Raw genomic sequence first — 18,375 nt, 5'->3', positions numbered from 1 at the left:
AAATTAAGTATTAGTTTATTGGTTTTTTTAGAGATTCTAAAATATGCAAACTAATAATAGGATGAGTTTAGGAAAGTCTGTATATCAGGTTTTAAACTACATGTTTAAGTTACCACATCATCATGTCCTCATTTTAGAAAAATTAAATTATCAGTGATATTAATTATTATTTTTTGGTACTATAAAATTATAAGAAATGAACAAACAATCTAGTTATGGGAGAGTTACTCAAATAGCTTAGTCAAATGTAAAATTTACTAGAATGGCATGCCATGGGTGGAAAACTCAAACATCATTTTAAATCATATTTCACCCTTCAAACTATGTGAAAACGAAAACAAATTTACAAAAAATTTCCATTAATAATCGCTGCCACATATGCAGAAAGTTGGCGGGAAGCTGATCAACTGATAGGCACCAAATTAACTGTTTACAAATGAATGATGAAAGATTTATTCGTGTGACAGATTCTTAAGTCTTAACCGTCTATAACGATTTCGATTCAAAATATTGTTCTAATGGAAAAATATTCTATTAGTGTGTGGGAGCTGGTAATTTGAAAGATCTAAATGGATTTTCGGCGTTGATGGTAAAAGAGGAAGTATGAATGTATGATCTTATCTGCTAATGCACAATTTGTATTAACTTGATAATTTATGTTATGACTATTTAATTTTTGGAGTATTTTCTTCTACTGTTTAAATTAATATAAACGGAAAAAAAAATTATTACTTCTAAATTTTTTGTGCTTTTGAGAAAAAAAAAATCTTTAGCAATAGGACAGAAAGAGTATATCGCAAACTCATTCAATTTTAGCTGTTTATACCATTGGCATAAATGTTGTATTGGTTCCCATGCTACACTCAGACATCGAAATGAAAGTGTGCTTGCGATGCGATTTGTTTTTACATTTTTTAAGTAGTTTACTTAAATCAGTCGGAATATCGCCAACGAGTTTCGATTGCTATGTTTAAAAATTAATTAAGGTAGTTAGCAAATGTTTAGTTTGACGATACAAACAATGTTAAATAAATACTAGTCTTCATACAAAGGATTGAAACATAAGCCGAATTGGCAACTGGAGTAACACTGGATCAGTTGGTGTGTCTTCTAAAATTATTGGAAACTATCTGATGTAGAATGAACAGTTGTACTTCAACCAACAAGATACGACTTCTTTCTTAAGTTTGCTGTCTTATAACATTCTTCCTCGTATTTTTCCCCCCTATTATATTCAATCTTTTTGCAATGAGAATCTTATTATCTTAAACTATACTGTATATTGTCCCATGTATAAACCATAGGCCAAAGTGACAATTAAAAAGTTGGTCAATGACGGGCGAGAGACGGCTTCGATTCTAAAACCTTTGCTATGCTTGTGCGTTTCCGATAAACAAGGGCATTAATTAACATTACCAACAAAACGAAAAAGAGAATGAAAAGAACATTATTATACTAGTCTTGTGTAATTATAATGCCAATTTCTTTTGATTAGTGAATTTTATTTGTATGTTTTTAAAAATTTGAATAATTGTGCCGAACAAATTAATAAATTGGTTAGACTTTCATTAAATAGTAGTTGAATATACCCTATCATTGTGTAAAGTACAAATAAATGAGCGAATTGAATTATAGCTCCATATTTATTCTATACAAGTACTTTTTTGGTCACAAAACGTGTTTTGTTGTAAGTATTTCCAATAATGTTGAACTTGGAAAATTTAAATGCATGGTCTTAGTCTATTTTTTGTAAAGTTGATGTTTAATATACAATACGTGTTTTGTTGTAATTCATAAGTTGATGTCTACTGTTATCGTGTTAACATCCGGATTTAAATTCGATATAATTTGTGTTTCAAACCATAGAAGAAGATATGGGACAGTACATTTTTCAAAAAATTTGTTCATTTACTTTCGATTTGACGTAGTTCATTTTCACCACTAAAATTTGTTTCTATAACCAGTAAAACATTTCTTTAAAAAAAAATTTCTCAAAAATATTGTGGATAAAAAAAAAATTCTACATTTTTGCAATGAGTTTATGACCAATCCAATAAAATTTGAGAAATTGAAAGATAGTTAATTTGACATAATAAAAATAAAAATTGAAAATTATAAGCACGATGATATATGAGTCTTAGATAATTTAGAGATATAAAATATAAACTAAAAACCCAATTTAAAAATACTACAACATTGAAAATTATTAAGAAAAAAATAAATATTGATCTTACATATACTTAACTAAAGAAAAAAAATCGAAATAATATAAAAAAAATTCAAAATAATAGAAAATATATTTTAAAATCATCACTAATTTCTAATAAGAAATCAAATTTAACTAAATAATATAACTAAAATCTAAAAATACTACAACATAATTAAATTAAAATATTAAAAAAGAAAGAAGAAACAAATATTGATAGTTAGTAAATTTTCTTTTTACAATAGGTTTAGAGCTTTTACTTTTTTTTTTTTTTTAGTTCTTTTTAATGTTTTAGTAAATTAGAATTGACATATGTCAATATCTTATCGATAAAAGTAACACGTGTCCCGATCTTGTTAATGAGTAACTTAAACATCAAGTTTTATATAATAAGATGTACCACAATTTCAATCTTTATTAATTTTTTACGATTTAATTATACAAATGTAATAAAATAATAAGTTAAAAATTTTAGAATATCAAAGATCATTATAAAAAATACAATCAATATAAAAGTTCAGATTTATAAAAAATAATACCTGATATTAATTGAAACCAATTTGTTGATTGATTCATCTAGTTCAGGATTGTGAGAGATTTTACACAAATATCAGTTTCAATAACATTAGCTTTGGGAATAAATTTTAAAATCTCAGGTTGAATAATAAAGACCTAAAATCCTCTAAAATCACTAATTGAATACACGCCCCTTAGAAAATTTGATGTATTGTTCTTTTAATAGTTTAATGATAATTAAGTGAAATGTGTATTACATGTGGTTGAAAAAAAAAAAACAAAAAAAAATGGAACGCCCCCTTTGTGTTAATTAATAAACTTTTTAATCGAATTCAAGTGTAAATTTTGTGATTGAAAACAAAAATATTTCGATTTGATTAGGCGAGAGAGACAGGTGAGAGAGATAGAAAGCGAAAACCAAGTGATGGAGAAAAGCCTAGAAAAGAGACTTATGGCACCAAAAAACTCTGCGGCGGATTCTAGCGGTGGTCCGAGTTTCCAGGATATGAAACATTTGTGACGAAGTTTAAGACAAGACGAATTACAAGCTTTTTATCCTCATTACTTCCCTGACTCTTGTATTATTTTTCCCTATTGTTTGCAAAGTTAAACTTATGTTTCATGTGTTTTACAACGAAATGTTTATAGCCAAAATTTTCAATGTAAACAACTTAAATGACATTATCCAATTAGCTTAAGATCAAATCCTCCTTATCGATTTGTTTTTAAATAGTCACTAATGATTCACAAAAGTAATTGTCATACATATTTGAAAAGAAAAATCCTTAACTAACCAAAATTAGTTACTTCAAAATATCAAATGTTAAATTGTACTATTAAATATGAAAAATAAATATATAACTGGAATTTAATTTGTTCAAACCACAGAAAAAAAAACTCGAAAAATTAAAATCGATTTCTTGAAAACAGAAGTAATAAAAAAAATACTGAAAATTGTTCATTTTCTAATGATCCAAATTTTTTTAAAATATAACTCTATATAATAAACCAAGTATAACAACTTTTGTAGTCGTTGATAAAAAAAAATCTTTGTAATCATTAAACCTATTAAAAAAATGTAATTAATTAATCAAATATATCTAAAATTTACTCAAATTAAATAGCATAAATTTAGTTTATCAATTAATCAATTAACATTAGAATTAAGAACTGTAAAGACAAAAACGTTTTTTTGCTAAGTAAAGGAAATCACATCATGTTAAAACTATATATATATATATATATATACTGAGGCATGAATGTCCTCATACATTGATATATGTATATATTGATGTTCAATAACAGTTCAATGTTCTTTATATGAAAATTCATATATTTCTTACGTAATATTATATATAAAAATCTATTGCCGACTAAAATAAATATTTAAACCTGTAAAACATAAATTACCAAAAAAAAATTGCATTGTTAGGGAAGAATATCTAAACTTAATCCAAACTCCAAGGTAATATAGGTAAATGAAGAATTTGTGTATATTGAGGCATGAATTTCCTCTTTTGTAGAGGTAGTTTTTTCTTTTCTTTTTACGAATCTATTTTAAGATTTATTTTAATTTCTTATTATTTATTTTGCAAAGTAGATAATAACACAAGTAAAAATACAAAAATTTGTTTTTGTAAAAAGGCAACATCAGCATTAAATTAAACGTATAATAAAAAAACCCAACCTCCTCTTTCCTTTTCTTGTATTACTAAACTAACCACATCTTCCTTCTCATTACCACAACAATCAAATCCTATTAGGATTATAAAATCGTAATATATTCTCTTTGTTATAAATACAAATCCTCCCCCCTCCTCAACCAATATTGCTCAATTTATTTCACAATCTCTTATTCTTTTTTTCTTTTCTAATATCACACTCAAGAAACAATGTCTCCGAACGTTCTCCCATGGTTAAGCCTCGTCGCTGTCCTCTGGCTTCAATCTTTCAATGGCACTAACTTGAGTTTCCCAGCTTACTCTTCACAGCTTAAAGAGTTTCTCTCCATCTCTCAGTTTAAGCTAAACTATCTCTCGTTCGCCTCCGACGCCGGGAAAGTACTCGGTTTCATCTCCGGGATCGCCGCCGTTTATCTTCCTCTCCCTCTTGTCCTTCTCGTCGGAGGGTCACTAGGTTTTGCCGGCTACGGTCTCCAGTATCTCTCCATCGCCAAAAAGATGTTTACATTGTCGTTCCCACAGATCTGGTGTCTTAGTTTCTTGGCCGGGAACAGTATCTGTTGGATCAACACGGCTTGTTACATCGTGGCGATCAATAGCTTTCCGATGAACCGTCAAGTCGCCGTGGGGATCACGGCGAGTTTTCAAGGTTTGAGCGGGAAGATATACACCGACATGGTCAACTCGTTTTCCAACTCGTCTCCACGCGAAGCAGCTTCGGGTTATCTCTTGCTCAACTCTCTTGTTCCATTGGTCGCTTGTTTCGTGACGGCTCCTATGCTGATGAGACACGGAGGAGACAAGACGACGTCTTCTACTAAAGATGTTAAAGTAGGGTTCATCGTTTTGTTCGTCTTGACTATAGCCACGGGGATCTACGCGGTGGCTACGAGTCTTCTCTCAGCTCCTACGGTTTTAGTACTCGTCGGCATTGCTCTGTTTCTTTTTTCTCCTATCGGTATACCAATTGGAGTTTGGTTCAAAGAGCTTGTGTCCTCTAGGAAAACACAACAAAAGGTGCACGATCTTGAAGCTCCCGACAAATTCGAATTTGTAGAAGAAGAAGATCGCACGAAAGAAGAAGAAGAATTCGAGAAGGCAATAGTTGGAGTTAAAGAAGAGGTCGAGTGGACACAACTATGGAAGAAACAGGACTTTTGGATATATTTTGGACTTTATTTATTCGGTCCAACGGTGGGGCTAGTTTTTATGAACAATCTTGGTCAGATCGCTGAGTCTCGCGGCTGCACCGCAACTAGTTCCTTGGTTGCTCTCGCGTCGTCGTTTGGATTTTTTGGCCGCTTGCTTCCTTCGTTACTCGACTACTTCTTCTCTAGGTAAAAATCACTTAAACCCTTTTACCCTTTTGAATTTCGATTAATTAGCAAGATACTACTTATTATAAAACTTAAATCAATTACTTAATAATACAAACTACGTTGACCTAGCACGTACAATTATAACAAATGTTGCATTCCTTGCATCTAACGTGTTCGTCGGTCTCATTCATCGAATAACCTTCGAAAAATCGACACTTTCTTTATAATCAATCCCTTAATTTCTCGAGATTTTTTTTGCTTATTCTAATATTTATTTCTTTTTTTTCGTTTTTGTCCGAATGCTAATTATTAATCTTTATTTGTTTTTATTCATTACAGGAGCAAATACATGCCATCAAGTCCGGTCTCTATGGCGGTTTCATTGGTAGCCATGGTAGCTTCGTTTCTCCTCCTCTTGGTCGACTCAGACATCTCTCTCTTCATCAGCACGGCGGTGATCGGAGTCTTTTCCGGAGCCTTGACTTCACTATCCGTCACAATGACCGCAGAGCTTTTTGGGACGAAGCATTTTGGAGTTAACCACAATATTGTTGTTGGAAGCATTCCCATCGGATCTTTTGCTTTCGGTACGTTAGCCGCTAAAATTTACCGCGACGGAGCCGCTCTCTACGGAGATGACGGCAAGTGTTTTGGGATGCATTGCTTTCATACCACTTTGGTATATTGGGGAATGCTCTGTTCGATGGCCGCCGTCCTCGCCGCCATTTTGTATGCACGCAACCGCAAGTTCTATTCACACAAGCCGTAGAAGAAGAAGATGGAGTAGAACAAGAAGTTATTTTATGGCAAAACGTAGCGTTTTCCGACGTTAGCAGGCTAAGCAATATGTTTTGGTAAAATCCATAATTTTGTATTTAACCGATATAAACCGGTTTAAGAGTAACCGATACTCAGGTTTTTTTGTATATGAGTAAGGATGTAAAAAATTAGATAGAGAGAAACAAAGTGATGTATACTGAAATCGAATTTTTATAAAGATCCTTTATTTTAACAAAAACATAAAAGAATGATCCTTTATTATCATTGTTGCTGAATTAGTGCTAGATCATTTATGAATGCTGAAGAATTTTAAACGACTATGTTTGATTATTAGTGGACAAAAAGGACTTGAAGAAATTTTGGGTGAGCCTAATTAATATATGCAAACATAATATTCTGTTGGTACGTAGTTGGTGTTCTTGTTGGTTCGAACGTGGGTCCAAGAAATCGAGATCATGCGGCTCTTATTTTAAGTAATTTTATTGGGGACCCTATCAATAATCAATATACTCTCACCTAAATCGAATTATTTGTATTACTCTATGATGTCGTCTAGATAATTTGGTGTAAGTTATTGCGAGTGAGAGAGAGAGAGACGACGTGAACGTTCTCACCCACAGAAGAGATCTTAACCAATATATATGGTCGAGATCAAGACATGCAATGTATTACGCAGAATTTAAGATTTGAGCTTCATACCTATACATAATGTATGCCGCCATAAAACTTTGGCAATTAATGGAGACTTTTTACAGGAATTTTATTTTAGATTCACACTAAGTAGTGTAACTAAATGGGACATGTATACTTTAGCATATTTGCACTATATTTTTGTTACCGAGTTAGAACTCATGTTCAAGAATGTGTAACAGTGTAAGTTGTACTATGTGATAAAAAAAAATTAGTACTGACTTTGCTACACACATATATATATATATGTGATATGTAGCTGCAATTTCGAGTTGGCATAAGATTTTAACATGATAATAACACGACATATGAATAGTTGTTTTTTTCTATCGTATGCTAAAATCCAGGTGTGAAGCTCGACATAGATTTTATCATTTTAACATGATAATAATATGATAATAACACGATACCTAGGTATCTAAATTGTATGGATTTTAATATGAGCAAGATGAAAGGAAAATAAAATAAACCAGCTTTTAAATTTTTTAAGATGTGATTGTATACAACCAGGTGTAAATAACTTGGAGATAGAAATGTATCATTCTTTAAAATTTGTTGTCATGATCAATGGTTAAGTACGAAACAACTTACAATAGATGATACCATACGTGGCCACTGAGGTGGCCTCTCCAATTTACACTCATGCTTTTAAACAAGCTATCTGATGTTTGTATGTTAATTTACATAGTCTATAAACTCAGAGTACCTAATAAAAAAATTAACCAAATTGCATACGGTCTTTAACATGACTACTAGCATGTAGCATCTTGAGTCTTGGTACTAGTGGGTATTACATTAACATTCTTTTGTCAACATTATGTAAACATATTTTTGTTACATAAACATTCTTTTGTCAATATTTTGTAACATCTCTTCTTGTATATTAGTAGATCATAATCATGGGCACGACTATTTTTATCGAGAAGTATATTTTTCGGTATTGTTTTTTCGTAAACCGCCGTAAACATATCACTAGAGATCTGTGTATTTGTCGGTTTTGAATCTATCTGAATTGAATCTTTGTTCATATTTTGTCGGTGTTGGAACTTTAACTCGAACCTTGGAGATCTTCTCCAACTATGGTTCTCGCACGGTTGAGCCAAGTTTGATCAACCTCCTTCATTAATAATATGTAACAACATGCTTGTTGCTTCAAATTCTGCTAGTTGTCCGGTTTCTTCATATTTTGTGTATATAACATTTTTTTTTTATCAATAATAAATTTAATATCGCATAATCTCAAAAAATAAATAAAAAGAAACTCAAATAGCAATGTCAAAAATTTTGGCCAATTTATAAGATGGATAGCCATTTGCAATCATGTCTCCGTACTTTCGACTCAAAGGAAGTTTATGGCCCATATTAGAAGAAATGTATTTGTTTTAATTTCCCAATTTTTTGTACAAAAATTATAGTTAATTAAGTTAATATTTAATACATTCATTAGTTTAAATAATAGTACATTGTTGCATAAGATTTTGTATTTTTAATTACACCGACCAACAAATTGTTTTTTACTTTTTGACCAATTTAGTTTAAAGTTCTTCTGTTTTTGACCATACTAGTTATATCTTTAATTAGATACTGTTTTCTTTTTATCTTTTCTTTTTCAGTCTCAAGAAAAACAAACTTACAAAATAAGAGAAACAGCATGGTTCAAAAACTAACTCAGTCCTACAGAGGTCAAAGCTCATTCCCTTATAAATTACTAACCAAACACATTTCAAATTCAACAAAGTAAAATCAACAAATCAACAAAAAAAAATTCACAATGTCTACATCCAAAACTATAGTGTTTGGTCTCTTCGTTGGAACACTTATCGTGTCTTGCAATGCGGCTGCAAATGTCACAACGCAGCCGCTTTTCCCAGCGATTCTAATCTTCGGTGACTCAACCGCAGATACAGGCAACAACAACTACCATTTACGAACCGTTTTCAAGGCTAAGCATCTCCCTTACGGTGTTGATCTCCCTGGCCATGAAGCTAGCGGAAGATTTTCTAACGGAAAACTTATCTCAGACGTCATTTCCTCCAAACTCAACATCAAAGAGTTTGTTCCTCCGTTTCTACAACCAAACATTTCTGACCAAGACATTGTCACTGGAGTCTGTTTTGCGTCAGCCGGTGCGGGCTACGATGACCGGACCTCACTCTCTAGTCAAGCAATCCCGGTCTCACAACAACCAAGCATGTTCAAGAATTACATTGCTCGCCTCAAAGGTATCGTAGGAGACAAGAAAGCAATGGAGATCATTAACAACGCTTTAGTGGTCATTAGTGCAGGGCCTAACGATTTCATCTTGAACTTTTATGATATCCCCACGAGGCGTCTTGAGTATCCTACTATCTATGGTTACCAAGATTTTGTCCTCAAGAGGCTTGACGGTTTTGTCCGGGTAAAAATCTCATATATTTTCATTCTCTAGGTCTGAAACCAGTAGATGATATTTCTTTCGTGTTGACTCTCGAATCTTTACCTCTTGTGTACATGTCCAGGAGCTTTATAGTTTAGGTTGCCGTAATATTGTGGTTGGAGGGTTGCCGCCGCTGGGATGTTTACCAATCCAAATAACCGCGAAAATGAGAAACATTTTTAGATTTTGTGTGGAACAAGAGAACAAAGACTCCGTTTTATACAATCAGAAACTAGTAAAGAAACTGCCTGAGATCGAAGCGTCTCTACCGGGAAGCAAATTCCTTTATGCCAATGTCTACGACCCTGTGATGGACATGATCCAAAACCCTACCAAATATGGTATAATACCATATTTTTTCCTTGTTACGCAAGTCATCTAAATTTCACTCTAGCTAATTTATGCAATATATACTCATCGTCGTACAAATGAAAACAGGATTCAAGGAGACGAAGAAAGGATGTTGCGGAACAGGATACATGGAAATGAGCTTCATGTGCAACCCCCTTACAAAGACTTGTCCGAATCACTCCGATCACTTGTTTTGGGACTCAATTCATCCCTCGGAGGCTGCTTACAAATACCTTGGCAACTTTGTGGATGCTCAGATAAGAGGGTGGATCAAGGATTAAATCACTATAATTTACGAAATAATCAATTACAAAATGTATTAATTGTTGTCTTGACAATGACCACGGTACACGTACGTAATACTAATACATCTATGGCCCTGTGAGGATCTATGTATCTAACGGGTGCTGTATACTGAATTTTCTTATATTTGATATTTGATACTCTCATCATGTTAATCAAACTTTAATCATCAATTTTTTCGTTCCAAAAACAAAGTTATTTCTTGTTTTTTTTTTCTTTTTCTATATGAATGGAAAAAGAATGTTCTACAATATATATCGTATAACGCCAAGAGTCAAAGAGACAATAAATTCCAACAAAATTCAATTTAATGATCCTTGAAGACGACATGTTGAGACGAAGATGTGCTGCATCGTCAAAACGAAGATGTGCTGCATCGTCAAAACGAAGAGTGTGACTAAGAGAAGCGTTACGAAGCAAAGTTCAAAAGAAAAGAAAAACATTCAATGAATGATTACACGTCTTCATGTAACCCCATCATTTACTCATTGCTAACTTCCCTACTTAATTGATTGTGATTTTGATATCTTTATGATGCAAATTAACAAGACATATATCTCTGACGCGTGAGTGACATCAGATATGACGCCATAGGGACAAGGTCGCTTTCTCCATTTTTAGGACAACCAAATTTAGCAATGGATACAAATCGTATGATTTACTAGTGTATTGTGTGTTCGACTTCTTTAGCTTTAAAATAGCCTTTACCGTTTTATGGAATTGTTTCTTTCACTTGTATACACAACCTTGAGTTATTAATCAAGCCACTCAAAAAGGTGTACCCACTATTTGTATAAGAAAGCTTGTTCTAAATGAACCAACAATCTTAAGAGAGCTTGTGTTTGCTTTTACGATTTACAAAAGAAAGAAAAAAGAAAACTGAAAAATGTTCGAAAAGGTAAAATGTAAAAACAGTATTTTACCACTGCATTGAAACAGAGAGACCTTAATGTGTGTGTGTAAAACAATGTGAAGTGAAGAAACTTTAGATGCTTTCCAAAATACACTTTTTATCAATGTAAATGAGATAACAATCAGAACAAATTCTACCAAAGGTGCACAAAAAATAGTTGTGAGTAATGTTAAGACTTTCTCATACAGCTTGATGAACAGCTACTGAAACAGAACTAACCTCTTCATCACCATCTTCAGTCTTCTTCTTAGCCATCCATGGTTTTGCGGCTTTCCACTCTTCCCAACCTCTCCTTACATCTTTCAATTCCTCGTCTATCAAACCATCATTCCTATCCAAATGCTCTACCCACTCTTTCCATGGAGATTTCTCAGAATCCAAGAATCTACTCACTTGTGGAACCATCACTGCTCTGTAAAACTCCTCTATTTCCTTCTCCACTTCTTTCCATTCATCTGTTGCTTCCACCCCTGGCCTCTCAGGCAATCTACGCACTTCAAAACTGTTTCCTCTAAGGATCAGTACTTCAGATGGAGCAAGAGGCAAAACGATTCTTGTGAACTTGTTTAGTGATAGTCGTATGATGTCCCTAGGAAGTAGCTCTCTCTTCACTGCCACAGCTGTCCCAATCATCTTCCGTATCTAACTTCCAAACATATTACAAAATTAAGAATGATACTATTTTAGTTAACACTACTATAAGCAATCCATGTTTTTGTATATATACATTACCTGATGTAACATGAATGATTCACCCCATATGGAGATCTCGACAAAGCCAAATCCAAGTGAATGCTCCAGCTTACCACTACTACACCGAAACACTTTTCTGAAATGAGCACCGCTCAGCTTATCTGTCTCATCTGGCTCATACAACCATCTTGCGCGACTGTTCACCTGAACATTATCAGAATCAGGAAGGACATGTTCATCAGATTCACCATCCACTTCTTTTTCTTCTTCTTCTTCTTCTTCTTCTTCAATTTCTCCGTGGTTCTCCTCTGTAAACTCTGTTTCTGATGCTTTGACTGATTTTGGTTTCCTTGGAGGACGTCCGTTTCTTTGTTTTATTACTTGGTCAGATTTCCTTCTGTACCGTGACCGCTGTGTATAGTTATGGAATGGATACTCACCCTACACGAAAAAACAATGCCAATGAGGCAAAAATGTAACAATCTTAAAGTCTCTAATAACCAAAGAAATGATGCAAAGCTCTCACCTCAAATTCTTTTAAAATTTCGTTGAAATCTGTAATGTGATAGTCAATCTCATCGGATGTAAAGCTGCTCTTGATCCCGATAATATCAACAGGAAGAAGGTACGAATACTTCCTAAGTGTACACTCTCTTCGGGGATCAAACCTCCTATGAAGACACAAATCTTATAATTGTAAATGAGGCAAGCATGAGGTTGCAACCCTATGATTTCAAAATCTTATTCAACTTTTCAAATGCTAGAATCATATAGCACCAAGACCAGGACCATTATAGAAGGTTCTCTCACTCACCTATTTGATGGTAAAACACTGAAAACTCTGATATTCTCAGGAAGGTGTTTGCTAATGCATTTAGCAAGAACAGTGCCCTGAGGATCATCCTTCCACGCAGTCTCAGGGATCTCCATTTTCAACGATATTGACGTTGCCAAAGAATGAACCTAAAACAAGTTACCAATAACAACAATCAAAGACATTACACAGTGAATATATATGCATCAAAAGAGGACCACTAGTTATGGAACGGAGCAAGAAAAAGCTTACTCCTTTATCAGTTCGACTACTTCTAGCCCAACCAATCTTATGAAGATCACCATAGTTACTATCTCTAATCCCACCTGCCTTGTATATAGCAACTTCCAACTCACCCTCAATAGCTACAAATTTTCAAATATTTGAGCTTTAACTTAGCATACTAGAGAACATCAAAACATAATCTTTACACAGATGTACAAGGTAAGATAACCACAAAATTTGAAATTGAAGGAACTAGTAGAAGAATCAGGGTTTAGGGTTTATGCTAAGTATCACTATCAAGTGTAAAAATCCAAACTTTAAGACAAAAACACTTACTTTTGAGAGAAGGGTCGTCTCTTTGAATCTGCAAACCTGAAAATGGAGAGAACAAAGTCACAATCTTTGTACAGAACAATGACTCAATTCACAGTCAAAATCAGTCTGGAGCTAAAAATCTTACCTCTGTAATCAGTACCCACGTACCCAATTCGAATAACCACCTTCTTCTTCCGATATGATTCCCATTTAGCGGAAAGAATTTGGTCGGAGCTATTTGAACAAGAAGACGGCTGAAATGTGGCGGCGGAGGAAGAGAATCGTACTAAAGCTGGTGTGACCCGGATAAGTCGGGTCGGATACCAGAAGACCCGCGAAGGAATTGGACTTCGTAGAAACGATACTGCCATGACAAAAATAAACAAAACTTGGCCAGTTATGTTTCTAGAACCGGCGCTAACATAAACTCCGGTGAATTTATTCTCCCAAACTGTGTGCCGTTTGGTGGAGTTAAACAACGGGTAGGTTTTAGATATACATTAAAAACATCAAGACGTTGGAAACTTGTTTTGACGTTTTTTTGTTTAAAGTTGAAAACCCTACGTGACTCTCCAAGGGGAAACTATAAAAACCCTGACGCCTCACGTCTATCAAACGTTTCATCATTCATCACCTTCGTTTCTTCTCAGCTTCCTTAGCCCATCTCATCTTCGGTTTTCAAACTTTGAAGATAGTGAACATTTCAGAAGTAGTGCACTGGTGATAGACGATCCTGATGTAGCAAAGCAAGCCATGCAATATGCATATATCATATATGTATGTATTAGTATTTCTTCATCTATGTAAGAATTAGTCTATTGGGTCTTTTTTTTTTGTTTCCTTTTTTTGGAATAATAATGCATATGGATCTTGAACAGCAAAATAAGCTCTTGAGATCAGAGGTCCATCGTGATTGTGGTCCACTTGGTATTATAAGGTTGGGACGGTGTAGAAACTGGATTTCCACAATGAATTTGTTTATGGGGGAAAACAAATTCAGTAAAGTAAACTTTCTAGAAAACCGATCTAAACTTTGATATTAGAGAAAAAGAGAACTGATCTTGAAGAATTAGGGTTTCTATTGCTAAGAACAAGAAGAGAACTGAGTAATTGTATTCAATAATAGATGTCTTACAATGGAGAAGTCTCTCCCTCTTTATACATATTCGTAGATCGCATAATCTATTAACTTTCCTTATTGGACGAACTGAAATAAGGAAAGTTACTTTATCTCTTAGATCGGCCGCCGGGCGAAGTGGAAGTCGGTTCTTCACCCTCGAGGTTGGGCTTCCTCTATCCGAATTGGGCTTAAATGGCCTAATTGAGTATTTAATCGGATTCCCAATTAAATAACCAAATTGTCTTTCTGGTTTAGTTCGATATGTCTGGGGTGCTAAATCCCGCACCAACAATTAGTCCCCCCCCCAGTTCTGAATATTTGGAATTCAATTCGAATATTTTGAACTATGGAAAAGAGAATATCCGATCTAGACCATAAAGAATTATTTGATGTTACCCGGGATTCCTGCGTCGCTTCACCGTGAGTCGTTCGGATGACACGTGTCGTTTGCGTCACATCTGCTAGGTCGGAAATCGAAGAGTCGCGTAGGTCATAATTACTCTTCGTGGGGTTGCCGCCCATTCGACTCTATAAGTACGCCCCCTCTCTTCGTCATTTCTCATTTTCTGCCAACAGCGAAAGGTAATCTGCTCCGAACTCTCTTCCTTTTATTTACTTATCTCCATTTTTCTTCCGCACTCTCCGAACTCACATCATGGCGGGCACTTTAGATCCTTCTTTTTCGCCGGAAAGCGAAAACGGACAATTAATTCGTCGCACCTCCAGACGCATCACGCAGATCGGAGAATTCAGTAGATCGGGCTCCAAAATCCCATCTCTTCTAACTCGCTGCTCAGCTGGAGCTTCATCACCACAAACTCCTCTACCAGTTCGTCATGAAGACGGGAGTGACGAACTGACTCAAGATATGTTGTCACAAGAAGAAGACCGGTTTGCACCTTTATGAATATCGATCGAAGACATCGATCCTTTGTTAGATCATGAAGGACGAATTGGAGGCGATAAGAGTTTGAGTTCGATCAAAACTGTGAACGTATGCTGAACGCATGTGGTCTATTTAACAGCAACGTCACAATTTTGATTCCTCGAGCTAACCAGCGCCCCTGGAACCCACCGGAAGGGTATATATGCTTGTACGAGGGTTATTTTACCGAATGTCGCCTCTTATTCCCAATCCCAGCATTAATATCACTCTACGCCCAGAGACGCAAGATAGCGATCTGCCAATTTGTCCCCGGAGCCATTTGTAACTTTATGGCTGCCCTTACCATAACAGCCGAAGTCGGAGTTAACATCGGAGTTCAGTGCTTTAAACAACTCTCCAATTTCAAATTATCAAAGAGTCCGCATCGCTGGGAAGTGAATATGAAGCCGGCGCACAATTTCCTTGCTGGTCAAAGAGTTTCCAAATTCAAGAAGTGGGCGAACCACTACTTCTATGTCCGCGTCGATCAGTACTCACTCGTTAATCCGTTGGGTTTCCATCGGAGAGTGTGGAATGAAAATTCCGGTAGATTTTATATTTCCAGTACATTTCAACTGACTTCGGCACCGCTGACCAGTTTTAACTTTTTCATGTCTTGCTTCCAGATCGTCCATTTTGCGCAACACGTTTAGCTCCGGACTATCATCCCGTCAGGAACGCTCTACTATCCAGGAACAATCGTCGGTGGGAATTTATTACTCGTATTCGTGTTGAAACAGCGATGGGCAAACCCAGGACAACATTTCCAAGTTTCGCAAGTTTTTTGGGACGAACTGCGGAGCCAGCCGGGTTACGTGTCGTTGAATCCGACAATCTCCAGATCGTTCGCCGAGAAACCCAGGCTGCCATCAAAGCCGATATCGATCCTCCTCAGGACCGGTCCGACGTTGATCCTGTACAGGATCGGGTTGTCGTCGATCCTACTCGGGCTTCTGAAGAAGACATCGACATAGTCGATCTTGCGAAAGATGATACCCCTTCCCTGGCTTTAGGGATTGCCGATCCTCCGAGCAATGAGGAGGATGTCCCTCAGCTTGGAGCTGGATAGAAAAAGAAGAAGAGGAAGCACAAAAAGAAGACGCCGCAGCCAGTAGCAAACCGCAAACGCTCGGCTGAAGACGCCGGACTGGAATCTGCCGACCGATTCCGTCTGGCAAGAGAGAATGACAAAACGGATCGGTTTGCCTTCGAGTACTTCGGTGATACCCCTCTGGTCACAAATCGCGATGCTTCTAGCGAGCTCTTCCGAACCTTGAAGATCTCCAGTCGAGTCCTTCCGTCAGTGGACGAACTGGAGTTCAAACAAGCGTTCCTTGATGTCGCCGAATCCCACTTAATGGTTTGCCTTATTATATTCTTTAACTTGTTCAAACTTTATGCGGACAAAACTGACGCATGTTCTTTGAATCCACAAACTGCTGCCAGGATGAATACGCTGACTCAGTTGTACGATAGGCGAGTCAAGAACGAGAAGAAGTCTGGATTTGAGCTCGAAAAGGTGAAGGAATGCGCGGAACAAATCCGATTCGCCAGCGAGGCTAAAGACGAGAGGATCAAGGAACTCGAAGCTCTTCTCGCCGAAAAGGATGGTATCATTTGTAAATCCGAACTGAGGATTGGCGAACTGAACTCCCGAGCGCTTACTCTCGAAGAAGAGAAATCCAAACTGCAGGGAGCATGCGACGAGTTGAAAATTCAACTCGACGTTGAAGTTAAAAGACTTCGGCGGGATCGTTTGGAGAAGGTGGAGCGAACATCGAAGAAAGCGCAGACTCGATTGAATAAGATCAAGGCCTATCTAGTCGAGCAAGAGAAGATTCGCCCCTTGGAAGATCTGTTAAACCAGGCTACCAGAGTGCAGGAAACTGTGCAATATCTGATCGAGAAGGGGGCCGTCATTCCCGAGGAGCAAATCGCAGAGATTGATAAGAACAAGGCCAAAGCCGAGGAAACTATCAAAGCGATCGATGTCCTCGAACTGAATGAAAATGACCTCGTCATGTCCTCGGATCAGCTCGGTTACGGACTTCTTCATCCCGGAACGATAGCTCCAGACTCCGTCTTCCATCCGTATGGCTCCAATGCCGAGAGCTTCCAAGCCGATCTGACCAGTGCTTTGGACGCTTAACTTTATTTTTTTTTTTGTTTTTGTTCCAAACTTTATTAAATATGGGTTTAAATACCCTTGTAAAACATTGCCGACTTGTTCGGCCCATTCACCCTTTTGAAACTCTTTTTGCCGGAATCTTTCCTTTTAGGTGAAAAAGAACATTCTTCTTTTTCGAGAATTTACACCTTTGCCATTTTGCACAGAATATGGAAATTTGGAAAGGATTTCACCTCCCAGTATTCATATAAATCAAACGACGTTGTCTCCGAACTAAACAATTCTCGAAAAACTTTCAATCAAAGCGATGTCGAACTCTCTTAGCTGATGTTCCCCTCTAATCAGGAATGATGTCCCGACGTTCTCGAACGCCGAAGCTATCGAAAGGGAGAGGGCCTACTACCCGAACATCCGAGCTCCTTGGATGCTGATGTTCCCTGTCAAACCGGAAGAAAGGCGTGACCTGGAAGAATTTCTTCATCAGGTGGAAGACCGTCACACCGAGTACCACGATCGACTCGCCGCATCCGAACAAACGCAACGCGAATTGCTGCTCAAATTCGAGATGCTTGAATCCCACCCAAAAGATTGGGTCGAGAATGGATTCGAGAGGATAGCGGCCCTACCGCCATGCCTGGTTGCGTACTGCAACGAGTGCCGAAAGGAAGCAGATCGGAAGCCGATACACATGGATCCTATCCTGATTGGTGATTTCATTCCAGGAAACGTTAAGCCATTTTATATTAACAGGCGTGCTAGTGATGCCAAGCTTGCTGAAGCCGACACATTCTTTCGTCAGGTAACTATCGCGAGACTTCCCGTAATGTCCGCTTCCAAACTAATCTGTCGTTGACTTTGCGTATGCATATCGAAGGCACACAACAAGAATTGAGCCAGGATCTTCAGTACTTTCATATAAAAAAAGGTAGGATCGACCGCCAGCTGAGGACTTTGGAATCTGAAATTGCCATACTCAAGT

General features: G+C 36.5%; 3 protein-coding genes across 3 annotated transcripts; 2 read left to right on the top strand and 1 right to left on the bottom strand.

Moving 5' to 3' along the window:
• LOC104749859 (protein NUCLEAR FUSION DEFECTIVE 4-like) lies at positions 4,572-6,709 on the top strand. The gene is made up of 2 exons (XM_010471570.1): positions 4,572-5,741; positions 6,063-6,709. Exons 1-2 carry the CDS (start codon positions 4,615-4,617, stop codon positions 6,490-6,492), a joined length of 1,557 nt encoding a protein of 518 aa, XP_010469872.1. The 5' UTR covers positions 4,572-4,614; the 3' UTR covers positions 6,493-6,709.
• On the top strand, positions 8,957-10,241 carry LOC104753386 (GDSL esterase/lipase At2g30310-like). Its single transcript, XM_010475646.2, has 3 exons — positions 8,957-9,591; positions 9,692-9,950; positions 10,048-10,241. Exons 1-3 carry the CDS (start codon positions 8,965-8,967, stop codon positions 10,239-10,241), a joined length of 1,080 nt encoding a protein of 359 aa, XP_010473948.2. The 5' UTR covers positions 8,957-8,964.
• Positions 11,195-13,606, bottom strand: LOC104749858 (putative tRNA pseudouridine synthase). Its single transcript, XM_010471569.1, has 7 exons — positions 13,369-13,606; positions 13,245-13,280; positions 12,936-13,048; positions 12,684-12,832; positions 12,396-12,540; positions 11,909-12,310; positions 11,195-11,818 (listed from the first exon to the last, which is right to left on the bottom strand). Exons 1-7 carry the CDS (start codon positions 13,592-13,594, stop codon positions 11,357-11,359), a joined length of 1,533 nt encoding a protein of 510 aa, XP_010469871.1. The 5' UTR covers positions 13,595-13,606; the 3' UTR covers positions 11,195-11,356.

Source organism: Camelina sativa, chromosome 16 (genome assembly GCF_000633955.1).
Source record: "Camelina sativa cultivar DH55 chromosome 16, Cs, whole genome shotgun sequence".
In the NCBI taxonomy this organism is placed as follows: domain Eukaryota; kingdom Viridiplantae; phylum Streptophyta; class Magnoliopsida; order Brassicales; family Brassicaceae; genus Camelina; species Camelina sativa.
Note: the sequence above shows the minus strand (reverse complement) of the source record. Positions and strands in the feature narration are given on the sequence as shown.

Coding starts and splice junctions, on each gene's coding strand:
- LOC104749859 (XM_010471570.1), top strand. CDS start 4,615: ATGTCTCCGAACGTTCTCCCATGGTTAAGCCTCGTCGCTGTCCTCTGG. Junction 5,742..6,062: donor CTCGACTACTTCTTCTCTAG/GTAAAAATCACT, acceptor TATTCATTACAG/GAGCAAATACATGCCATCAA.
- LOC104753386 (XM_010475646.2), top strand. CDS start 8,965: ATGTCTACATCCAAAACTATAGTGTTTGGTCTCTTCGTTGGAACACTT. Junction 9,592..9,691: donor GGCTTGACGGTTTTGTCCGG/GTAAAAATCTCA, acceptor GTACATGTCCAG/GAGCTTTATAGTTTAGGTTG. Junction 9,951..10,047: donor CCAAAACCCTACCAAATATG/GTATAATACCAT, acceptor AAATGAAAACAG/GATTCAAGGAGACGAAGAAA.
- LOC104749858 (XM_010471569.1), bottom strand. CDS start 13,594: ATGGCAGTATCGTTTCTACGAAGTCCAATTCCTTCGCGGGTCTTCTGG. Junction 13,049..13,244: donor AGACGACCCTTCTCTCAAAA/GTAAGTGTTTTT, acceptor GAAAATTTGTAG/CTATTGAGGGTGAGTTGGAA. Junction 12,541..12,683: donor AGTGTTTTACCATCAAATAG/GTGAGTGAGAGA, acceptor GTGTCTTCATAG/GAGGTTTGATCCCCGAAGAG.